This window comes from Haplochromis burtoni, unplaced genomic scaffold (genome assembly GCF_018398535.1).
Source record: "Haplochromis burtoni strain Fernald_Lab_line unplaced genomic scaffold, NCSU_Asbu1 Contig_1240, whole genome shotgun sequence".
In the NCBI taxonomy this organism is placed as follows: domain Eukaryota; kingdom Metazoa; phylum Chordata; class Actinopteri; order Cichliformes; family Cichlidae; genus Haplochromis; species Haplochromis burtoni.
In genome coordinates, this window is record NW_024583601.1 from 5,586 (window position 1) to 17,903 (window position 12,318).

At 47.2% G+C, this 12,318-nt stretch overlaps 1 protein-coding gene across 1 annotated transcript in view; it reads right to left on the bottom strand.

Annotated features, from left to right (window-relative positions):
- Window positions 1-12,318, bottom strand: part of LOC102291552 (NACHT, LRR and PYD domains-containing protein 12) — a 44,205-nt gene that overhangs the window by 2,163 nt on the left and 29,724 nt on the right. Inside the window, exons 2-3 of the mRNA XM_042216767.1 lie at window positions 5,297-5,470; window positions 4-177 (exon numbers count right to left, since the gene is read on the bottom strand). Coding sequence (XP_042072701.1) covers window positions 4-177; window positions 5,297-5,470 — 348 coding nt within the window. The remainder of the gene's footprint in view (window positions 1-3; window positions 178-5,296; window positions 5,471-12,318) is intronic.

The following is a 12,318-nucleotide window of genomic DNA, read 5'->3' on the forward strand; positions in this document are numbered from 1 at the left end:
CACCTCAGAGTCTCCAGTCGACAGTTTGGACTCTCCAGTACAGCACACAGAAGCTTCACTCCCGAATCCTGCAGATCATTGTAACTCATGTCCAGCTCTTTCAGATGGGAGGACTTGGACTTCAGTGCTGAGACCACAACTTCACAGTGAGTTTCTGACAGACGACAATCAGCCAGTCTGTGATTGGAGAAAATATAAAATGTGTCCTTACTTTAACCAGGTTCAAAACTCAATTTGTTAAAAATGTAATGATGTAATGTTAGAAGTCACTTCATACTAAAATTACATTTAGAAAAGTTCAAATCCATATTAAAATGTATCTTCAGTGCTTTGCTTTTTTGTGCCCTCATGGTCAAGGAATGGGTAGTGACTGTGGTTTGCCCTGTATGCGTCACATGACAGGACAGCATACAGGGCAGAGGTGAGAGCCCTGACATCATGGTTCCGCGACAACAACCTGCTGCTTAATGTCAGCAAAACCAAGGAGCTCATTGTGGATTACAGGAGACTGCAGAGAGGAGACCACACCCCCATCCAAATCAACGGAGCAGAGGTGGAGAGAGTCAGATGGTTCAGCTTCCTGGGCATCAACATCAGTCAGGATCTGAGTTGGTCACACCATGTTGGTGTGATCACAAAAGCAGCAAGACAGGTGCTCTTCTTTCTGCACCTGAGAAGATTCAGCATGAATCCCAGAACACTTACAAACTTCTATCGATGCACCATTGAAAGTTTTCTGACTGGCTGCTTCACCACCTGGTACGGCAGCTGTAATGTTCCGGACCACATAGCTCTGCAGAGGGTGGTGAGAGCACAGTGCATCACCAGGACTGAATTGCCAGCTATGCAGGATCTCTGTAGACACCGCTGCATGAGCAAGACGCAGCAGATCCTCTCCGATCCCAGCCACAGACGTTTCATGCTCCTGCCGTCCGGCAGGCAGATTAGGAGCATTCAGACCTGCACTAGCAGACACAGAGACAGTTTCTACCCACAAGCTATCAGGCTTTTGAACTGTTGACATTTTACACACACCATTACACACTCACTACAAATACTGGATTCTAAACACTGTCACTTTAAACCACAGACACAGATGAACAGACCCATAGGTCAAAACATGAGTGGAGCACAGAAAGGAATTGGAAAGAATACCAGAGGCGCAAAACACCAGCTACTAGTAGATCGAACAGTCAGCTGAGACTGCAAGACCAGGTTGATCAACCCGTGCACTGCCTGAATTGATCACAAGAAGGCCTATGACTCAATGTCCCATGCCTAGGTCCTGGAATGCCTTCACCAGGAGCAAGTCCCCATCAATTGTGGGATGTATCAAGGAGATGCTCTGTCAGGACAAGGCGCATGCACACGCATCGACCAGCAGTGAGTGAGAGCTTGGCATCCTAAGTTTTTAAGTTCTTATCATTTTCTTTTCGTTTCTATCAATGGCATGTGTTTTGGTTGAAGGAAGTGACAGTTTTCTTACAAAGTGACACAGGCTCCACAACAGTAAGAACGTCGTGGATTCTTTTTTCTTCATTGTGGTTGGATTTCTACTGTGCTGGCTTGTTTCCCAGACTCTGCTTCTGCCACGGAAGACGTGCCAGTGGGATTGAGGAGGACCTTGAAATATTCCTTCCACTGCCTGACGAAGAGGCTGCTGACCTCAGTTGAAGTCTGCAGCACTCCACCCACACTATACACAGCGCAGGTAGAACACTCACCACCAGGTGGTGATCAGTTGACAGCTCAGCCCCTCTCTTTACCAGAGTGTCCAAGACATATGGCTTCAGGTCTGGTGATACGATTACAAAAGTGTTGTGGTGCCACGTGTACTTATGCACACTCTTATGTTTGAACATGGTGTTTGTTATTGGCAAAGTGTGGTTTGCGCAGAAGTTCAGATCCAGGAGGCCGTTCGTCCCAATCACACCCTTCCAGGTCTCATTGTCATTGCCCACGTGAGCATTGAAGTCTCTCAGTGGAACAACAGAGTCCCCAGGAGGGGCACCCTCCAGTGCCCCACTCAGGGACTACAAGAAGGCTAGGTACTCTGAACTGCCGCTCGGCGGATAAACACAGATGACAGTCAGGACCCGTTCTCTGACCCGAAGGCGAAGGGAACAAACCCTCTCGTCCACTGGGAGAAACCCCAACATACCAGCAGCAAGCCGAGGGGATACCAAGATACCCACCCCAGCCCGACGCCTCTCACCAGGGGCAACTCCAGACTGAGACAGAGTCCAGCCCCTCTCCAGGAGACTGGTTCCAGAGCCCAGGGCAAGCGTTGAGGTGAGCCCGACTATATCTAGCTGGTACCTGTCAACCTCACGCACTAGCTCAGGCTCCTTCCCCACCAGAGAGGTGACATTCCATGTCCCAATGCCTGTCTTGGTAGCTGGGGATCAGTCCACCAGGGTCTCTGCTCCTGGCCGCCGCCCGACTCACAATGCACCAGACCCCTACAGTGCCACCTGCGGGTGGTGGACCTGCAGGAAGATGTGCCCTTGTCTCTTTTTGGGGCTGTGCCCGACTGGGCCCCATGGACTAAGGGCCGACCACCAGACGCTCGCCCTCGGGCACCTTCCCCCGGGCCTGGGTAACCCTATCCCAGGCCAGGTCTTCTAACTTGCTTTTTTTCTGGTCCCTCACCCAGGACCAATTTGCCATGGGAGAACCTACCAACATAGCCCCTGGGATCCCTTGGACACACAAACCCTTCCACCATGATAAGACGGTGATTTGCGGATAATGTTGCGTGGAGATCAGGGGCGCGGTACCCCTGGACCGGGGTGGTGGTCCCCATCTTTAAGAAAGGGGACCAGAGGGTGTGTTCCAACTACAGGGGAATCACACTCCTCAGCTTCCCTGGGAAAGTCTATGCCAGGGTGCAGGAGAGGAGAGATTTTAAGATTAGGCTTCAAACTTTCCTTTTTGCTAAAGCATATAGTTAGGGCTGGACCAGGTGACCCTGAATCCTCCCTTAGTTATGCTGCAATAGACGTAGGCTGCCGGGGGATTCCCATGATGCATTGAGTTTTTCCTTTCCAGTCACCTTTCTCACTCACTATGTGTTAATAGACCTCTCTGCATTGAATCATATCTGTTATTAACCTCTGTCTCTCTTCCACAGCATGTCTTTATCCTGTCTTCCTTCTCTCACCCCAACCGGTCGCAGCAGATGGCCCTGCCCCTCCCTGAGCCTGGTTCTGCCGGAGGTTTCTTCCTGTTAAAAGGGAGTTTTTCCTTCCCACTGTCGCCAAAGTGCTTGCTCATAGGGGGTCATATGATTGTTGGGTTTTTCTCTGTATCTATGAAGCGCCTTGAGGCGACTTTTGTTGTGATTTGGCGCTATATAAATAAAATTGAATTGAATTGAATTGAGAGTTCTTTATCCTCTCAAGGACACTCAAGGGCGCATGGGAGTTTGCCAAACCAGTCTACATGTGTTTTGTGGACTTGAAGAAGGCATTTGAATGTGTCCCTCGGGGGTCCTGTGGGGGGTGCTCCGAGAGTATGGGGTGTCTGGCCCATTGCTAAGAGCCACTCAGTCATTATACGTTGCAAGAGCTTGGTCCGCATTGCCGGCAATAAGACGGACTGGTTCTTGGTGCATGATGGACTCCGCCAGGACTGTCCTTTGCCACCGATTCTGTTCAGAATTCCGCCACTTGGCTACGATAGGCGTAGCCAAGTGGCGGAAGGCTTTCACTCGAGTGGTCTCAGGATCTCATCTCTACTTTTTTCAGATGATGTGGTTCTGTTGGCTTCATCAGGTGATAGCCTCCAGCTCGCCTTGGAAAGGTTCGCAGCCGAGTGTGAAGCGGTGGAAATGAGAATCAGCACCTCCAAATCTGAGGCCATGGTCCTCAGCCGGAAAAGGGTGTGTGCCCACTCTGGGTCAGGGACGAGACCCTGATCTGAATGGAGTTTAAGTATCTCGGGATCTTGTTCACGAGTGATGGGAGAAGGGAGTGGGAGATCGACAGATGGATTGGTGCACCGGCTGCAGTGATGCGGACGCTGTACTGGTCTGTTGTGGTGAAGAGAGAGCTGAGTGTAAAAGCGAAGCTCTCAATTTACAATTTGATGCAGGTACTGTCAGACTGAATGAGAGTGTTAGCCAACAAAGTCAGGTTAGCCAAAACATTGTTGTTAACAGTCCTGCCAGGGTTCCACAGAGAGCGATGAGAGGTGGACCAGAAGGATTGGATTGGCTTAGAATTATCCTGATGAAAATTCTGGCGGGAGAGCTGATAAATGTACTTTTGGCGAGGGAGGAAAACGATATCCGTGTGGAGATGAAGAACAGCCGTCGGTGGAGCAGCCAGACCCGCAAACCCGCCATCTACCACACGTGTGCATCAACATCGGCTGTCCCATAGCAGGGCTATCTATCTCGTTCCCGCTGCACTCGGCTCCTCCCCTCCATTCTCCCTCTTCCTGGTGTCAGGTTGATCATTCTTGCGAGTGCGCCGACCGCATTCCTGTCATAATCACTCTCATCTCACATGCCGCTTTTATTCTATTAAGAAGACAGCCGTCGGTGGAGCAGCCAGGGAAAATCAGAGTAGGAGGAGCTCATTGGCTGTGTACTGAAGTCCATTACCAGGTCGACAGATCGATGACACAAGGATAAAGACTCACACAGACTGTGTGTAGATCCTGGGAGGCCACATCACGGACAGAAGCAGACACTGGTGGGCCGTACAGACAGGAAGAGGGGAGGATGGAGATGGAAGAAGCCGGGATGCCGGTAGAGGATATCACTGAGTAGCAATAACATCAGCAGGAGCAAGGGGTATCAAGAGCAAGGGGGCAAGTAGGAAATAACAAGAAGCGAGTAGCATGGGTAGAAAGCAGGAATAGCGAAGAAAAGTAGCGAGAGGGTTAGCGGTGAGTAGAGGCAGCAAGTCGCGCCAGCGTTTACCAGCCTTATTCACATCCCTCATACACTCTACAGCCTTATCAGTACTGACTTCATCTTCACTGACTCATGGAGCACAATGTGAACCTGTGAAGGCTGAAAAACTGTCCTCCCAAATCTCCCCGTCCCCACTACACTTCTGTCAGCCTTCAAGTGAACCCTGCTCAAGTCTGTCACTTTTATTTGGAGCCAAAAGGGAAGACTCTTGTTCAGTCATTCATAAAGACACCACATTTCTGAAAGCACTCAAACTTCTTCACATTTGTCTTTAGAGATATTCTGAACAATTAGGAACTAAAGACAGTTTCAAACATTAATCAAAGATTTGAAATATAGAAAAACAACAACAGCTGCAGTCAGTGAACTCACCTCAGAGTCTCCAGTCGACAGTTTGGACTCTCCAGTCCAGCACACAGAAGATTCGCTCCTGAATCCTGCAGGTCGTTGTAACTCATATCCAGCTCTGTTAGATGGGAGGGGTTGGACTTCAGAGCTGAGGCCACAACTTTACAGTGAGTCGCTGAGAGTCGACAATTGGTCAGTCTGTGATTATAGAAAATATAATGTGCGTTATTATAAAGCCTGCTGCTGTCAGGTACGACTCTTCATGTCGACACGCAGGAAAAATCTGCTGACTATTACCAAATGGAGCAGTAATCTCATCACTGGACAATAATGATGGATGAACTCAGAAGTGCTGATATCATATCTGATTTCAGACTAAAAAGGAACCAAAAGAAACAACCATCATGACTCAGAAACCTTGGTTCAGAACTGCAGCAGGATTTCCAGGCAACATGACATCTACTTCAGCAACACGTTCTCACTCCCAAAGCGTAACATTCTATGCTAGGTGACAAATCGTCGGTATAATACACTTCCAGGAAAACCCATCCCCATTTTACGAGTCAGAGTCTGCACCAAAATAAGAAATGTTGATGGTGAGGCAGAAGTTGAAGAAAAGTGAATCAGACAATGGCTGAAGCACTTGAAACATCACTCTTTTCTCTGCCAGTACCACCTTCCAAACAAAGACTCCACTGTAGCAGCATTGTAGGCGGAAACAAGCGTAAACATAACAGCAGCTTACACTGCTTGATGTTGAGAATTGAAAAAATTAATTATTCTGATTCGGCATTCCTGACTGAGGGTTTCTGACTGAGGTTTATGTCTGTGAGGGTAGTAATCTTCTTATTAATGTGTGATGTTAAATGCAGGAAAGCATTAAGTACATTTACTGCTTTCAGAATAAAGGAAAACATTTTCAGCCATAGCGCTATGAGTCACAGGTAAATATATTTACAACAATGTATGATTCAACCTGCTGAAATTAATTAGCAGACATAAGTCCCCAGGTTTCATCTAAACTTACATCAACTCTTTTTCACATTTTCAGGGTTTTAGCCCTGAGGAGGATCAACCCCCGCAAGGTAGCAGAACCAGATAACATCCTGGGACAAGCCCTTAAAACCCTCTACTACATGGCTTTTTAATTTTTGGGGAAAAAATATTTCTCCCTATTTTGGGGGAGCTTTAGGGTACCTGATAATATATCAATCATAAAATTTGACTGTCACTCCCTGAAAGCTCACTGTCCTCACTTTCTGAGGACAGAAAGTGCACATTCCCTTGGTTTCCTTCCATAAAAGGTATTTACATCCATGTCCTGTAATTATGAGTAGATTGTAAAGTAAAAAACATTGACTATGATCATATAAATGCACACAAACACATCTCTACACACATATGCAAATGCATTATATTGCCTGAAAAAAATTGGGTGATGACTGCGAGTCAGACTAATGTACAACAGCTTTCACTTTCAAACCATTTCCTAGTCTGCTTCTCTTCACTGTTAAAGGTTTTGTAACAAAAAAGTAATCCAACACCTTTAACCACCATTTTAAACCCATGACTCATTTAAAGTACACATAACAATTATTGTAAAAATCTGAAAAAAGCCAGATATCACAATGCTCTATCACGTAAGAATTATTATGTCTAGTAAAGATCACAAATAACAAGTAATGTAAAGATTAATGCTTCGTACACACTGTTAACTATAGTCACTGATCTAAGGCCCTCTCTGAGACAGTGGAAACTGATTTTTCTTCAGTTGTTTTTTTTTTTTAACCATGTCAAGTGTTTTATATAGCTGTTTTAAATATAAGTAACAGTAGGCTATTTAGAATCAATCAAGGTCAGTTGACAATAAAAATAAAATTTCTGTATGCGATTAGCATGATACAGATCTCAACCAGACGGATAATATTCCATGCACCATCTGTCTTTCTTTTCTTAACCACTTATTCAATTAGGAGTTATGTCCTGAATCCTGCCTTAGCTGTAGACAAAGGCAGGTACATCTGAGCAGGTAATCAGTTCATCACACAGCGATACACAAGTATTCACTCTCACATCACTAACAAAAGAAATTCTACAATCACTAGTTATTCACACAAGCATGCCTTTTTAAAGTGGGGGAGAACACACAAATTTGCGTTTAGTATTATGTATATTTGAAGAACTCCTCAGTGAATTGCTACCTTATCGTGGTGGAGGGATTTGCATACCAGTGGGCTTTTGCCCTCTGGTAGGGTTTCTCATAAAGGTCTTGTGCCTGAGTTGTATAGCGCCTTACTTAGTCCCTATGGACCCCAAAGCGCTTACATACATTCAGTCACCCACACACACATTCACACACTGGTGATGGTAAGCTACATTGTAGCCACAGCTGCCCTGGGGCGCATGACAGAGGCGAGGCTGCCTCTGACCACCACCAGTAGTAGAAGGCGAAGTGCAGGTGAAGTGTCTTGCCCAAGGACACAACGACCAAGACTGTGGGAGCCGGGCTCGAACCGGTAACCTTCTGATTACAAGACGAACTGCCAACTCTTGAGCCATGATTAAAGTCAAAAGTGTGGACACACCTTCTCATTTAATGTTTTTCTTTATTTTTACTACTTTCAGCATTGTAGATACATACAGAAGGCATCAAATATATGAAGCAAGATATATGGAATTACTTAGCAAAAAAAAAAAGAAATTGATAAATAATGCTAAATATATTTTATATTTAAGATTTATTAGCCACCCTTTGCTTTGTTGACAGCACTTCTCTCAATGAGGTTCATGATGTAGTCACCTGAAGATGGCCTAGCCTCTACAGTGACTTGACCTAAATCCAATGGAGATGGTTTAGGATAGGATGGACCCCAGAGTGAAGGCAAAATGACCAACAAGTGATCAGCATCTCTGGGAACTCCTTCAAGACTATTGGAAAACAATTTCAGGTGACTACCTCAAGAAGCAAATGTGGCCCGGTTGGTCACAGCCTGAAAAGGGGCATTAGCCCAGCCCCTGTAAGCCCACCACCGACAGGAGTCACTGTAGGGGTCAAGTGCAGTGTGTCTTGGGTAGTGGTCAAGGGCAGAGACCCTGGAAGACAATCCCCAGCTACCAAGTCTGGTGATTGAACCTTGAAAATCACCTCTGGTGTGGAGGGAGCCTGAGCTAGTGTGTGAGACTGAGAGGTACTGGCTAGATACAGTTGGCTACCTCAATGCAGAGCATGGGCTCTGGAATCAGTCTCCTGGAGAGTGGCTGAACTGTAGCAGAAGAATTCTGCTCTGCTATTGACAGATGATGTGGTTCTGTTGTCTTCCTTAGGTGGTGGCTATCAGGGATAGGTCTGTGACCTAGTGTTTTGAGTTTATTTTGTGTTTTTGAGTTTCTCATGTTAAGTTTGTGATAATAAGTTCTTGTATTAGTTAGGATTTAATTGTGGATTATTCTAGATTTTGTTTCATCTTTGCCTCCTTAGTTTAGGTGTCATGTTTCCTGTCCAGACATGTGTTTCATGTCTTTGTTGTGATTCAGCGGCTGTGTGAAGGCAAGAGAGGACCCAAATGCACGGCTCAAGACACACGGGGATAAACTCGGAAGGCAGGTCTTTATTAATAGCTTGCCATTGCCAATGTGTGAATGTGTGTGTGAATGGGTGAATGACTGAATGTAGTGTAAAGCGCTTTGGGGTCCTTAGGACTGAGGAAAGCGCTATACAAATGCAGGCCATTTACCATTTAATAGACACGAGTCATACAAAACTATACTGGGATAAACTAAAGCTGAGGCACTGGGAAGACAAGAGGCAATGCACAAAAAATAGAGCAGGGGTCAGCAACCTTTAACACCCAAAGAGCCATTTGGACCCGGTTTCCACGCAAAAGAAAACACTGGGAGCCGCAAATACTTTTTGACATCTAAAATGAAGATAACACTGTATATATTGTTTTTTACCTTTTATGCTTTGTGTGAACAACTAAGGTGTGTTGCTTATGAAATCCATGAAGTGCTACAGAGAAAATTACATTTTATTTATGTAATTAACACATTTTGAACTCTTAAAGAAATATAACAAAAGGAAAGACACCCAGCTGAACTAAAATGATCCATGTAGCAAACAAAAACTGTTGTGAGCCGCCACCCTTATATCGCCTTTGGGCTTTTGGAGCCTTGACCTGACTTTTAAAAAATAATTGGAAAAAAAACTCATGCTGCTAAAAAAAAAAAGAAAAATAGATATTTGCAAAATTCTGCCTAAATATGTATTTTACCTGGTTAATGTGTGTGGCGGGGCGTAGTCTGCAGCGCCGCGGCAAGGGAGGCGGACGCACCTGAGCGGCACCCGCAATCATGCGTCGCCGCCTTAAAGTCTGTGCTATCTGTGCTGTTGTCTTGGTATGTGTCGGGCTGTGAGCTGAAAAGCTACAGCTGGCTGTATGTGTACAGCAACCGTGTGTGAAAAGTGGTCTAAAGAACATATCATGGAAACATCGTCGGGTCTGCCGTGATATGTTTACAATGGGACTTCTGCTCCTGAACCTCTGCGCACAGCGTCTGCAAATCGGGGCTGTACGAAGTCACTTTCATCTTTACGCAGGACTGTAAGCTGTCGTCTGTGAGGCGTGAGCGGTGTTTGTTTTTAACATAGTTCACGGTGGAGAACAGCTGCTGACATAATGTGGATCCGAAGATCCATAATTGGCCTACCTGGGGTTGAAAGTCTCGATAAATGCACGGCGTTTCGGCGGGTACACCGGCTTCCGCGAGTGTGACGCTTATTTTGAGCGATGAAAAAATAATAGAATATAATTTTATTTTTATATTTCAATATCACAATAATCTTCCAATTTAGAACTACAAGTTAAAAAAGAACTAACATAAATAAAATACACTTCAGCTAAATACTTCTAATTTATTTTCCCAAACCACGCGGAGCCGCACTATAAGGACTAAAGAGCCACATGCGGCTCTGGAGCCGCAGGTTGCCGACCCCTGCCCTAGAGGGATGACACAACATGGAACAAAGGGATGTTCTGATTTTGTGATTTTGTTTTTCGAGTCCGAAAACAAAATAACCACAAAAACTGGAGCACAGGGAGCAAATCAAAAACAGTTCGGGAGGCCGACCCGGAGGATGGCATCACAATAGTGTAAAACAGTTCAGTTCAGGAGGCCGACCGTGTGGACGGCAACGGCGGTGACATGAAAACAGTTCAGGGGGTCAACCGTGCGGACGCCAACCGTGCGGACGCCAACCGTGCGGACGCCAACGACGGCGACGTGAAAACAGTTCAGGGGGCCAACCGTGCAGACGCCAACGGCGGTGGCGGGAAACAGCTGACGACAGAGCTGAAGGTCGGCCGTGGGGAAGGCAGCGGTGGTGACGCAGGAGAAGGAGATGACAGTGCTGATCCATAGGCCGCCCACGACAACGATGACGTCGGCTAGGGGCCCAGAAAGTGGCCAGCAACGCTGAGGTGCTGGATGTACCTTGCACAGTGCGTCGGATGTCAACATAGGCCGCCCACGACAACGATGACGTCCGGCTAGGGGCCCAGAAAGTGGCCAGCAACGCTGAGGTGCTGGATGTACCTTGCACGGCGGTGTAACAACCGCAGGACCAGGCGAGGCAGAAGCAGAGGCTGGACCATGGACCCTCCAGCGGAGACAGGTTGCTGGCCGGGCTCACCAGAACCCCCAGTGGAGTTGAGGAAGTGCTGGCCGGACTCTCCAGAACCCCCAGCGGACAGGAGGAAGGACTGGCTGGGCTCTCCAGAACCCCCACCGGACACGAGGAAGGGCTGGCCTGGCTCTCCAGAACGCCCAGCAGATGAGGAAGGTCGCGGCGTGGGAGCCGCAGAGTGCTGGATGGGCTCACCCGAGCTTCCAGCAGGAGCTGATGTAGGGCCAGAGGGTGTGGGGACCCCTGACTGAACTTTAGGCTGACTAGGTGGGTGAGTGTGTAGCTGACCAGGGAACTGAAGTGCTACAGGGGACTGCACTAAAGTCTGAACTGGCACACGGGACTGAACTGATGGCTGTAGTAACGGTTGTGGTGACAGTGGAGTAGGTGGTGGAGTGGACGACTGAGTTAATGGTGACTGAGCTAATGGCTCAGCTAAAGAGTGCATTAATGGCAGGACTACAGGTTGAATGCTGACTGAGCAGCAGCCTGAATGGCTGAGTGTGTGATGGTTGTGGTGGAAGAGAAGCAGGTGGTAGTGTGGATGATGGAGCTAGGGCACTGAGTGGCAGACGAACCTATCTGAGCCAAGGTGTGAAACTGGGTGTGGGTCCCAATCACAAACCCGAAACTCTGGCTGATTGGGACCCCACACCCAGTTTCACACCTTGGCTCAGGCGATTAGAGGATCATCAGGGGGTCCTTTTGTCCCTCTGTGGGGGGAAACTCCCACTAGGTTTATATCTGGGACTCTCCACCATTTGACCTTAGAACTGAAGAAGCTTCTCGGATGAGAGGTGAAACGTCTTCAAGCAACTTAAAGAAGTCCAGACGCTTTTCTTTCTGTGCAAGTTTTTTTGTTTCCTGTTCTCATGCTGTCCTCCTGTAGCCCAGCATGAGTAGAGGTCTCTTTTTTCCTCTTGTACTTTTCCCATTGTAGTGTACATTTCAGTGGTTTTTCTGTAATGCAACCGTTCTCTGACTTGTATCCCCATGTGATGTCTGTGTTGTGTGTGTAAGGTCGGGGGGCGGTTCATTCCACTGCAGGGCAACCTGCATGTGGCGAATAAAATTTGAACTTGAACTTGAACTTGAACTGATGACTGAAGTGATGGTGGAGGTGAAAATGGAGCTTGTGGTGGGGTAGATGAGTGAGGTGCGGGAGACACAGGAGACGGAGCTACAGATTGAACTGAGGGAGACTGGGTAGCAAACTGAACTAGTGGTAGTAATGGCAGTTGGGGAGAAGGCTGGACTGTGCACTGGGGAGAAGGCTGAATGACTGACTGAGGAGCATCCTGAGCAGCTGAGTGTAGTGATGGTTGTGGGACCGGATGTAGGACAGGTGGTGGTGTAGGTTCCT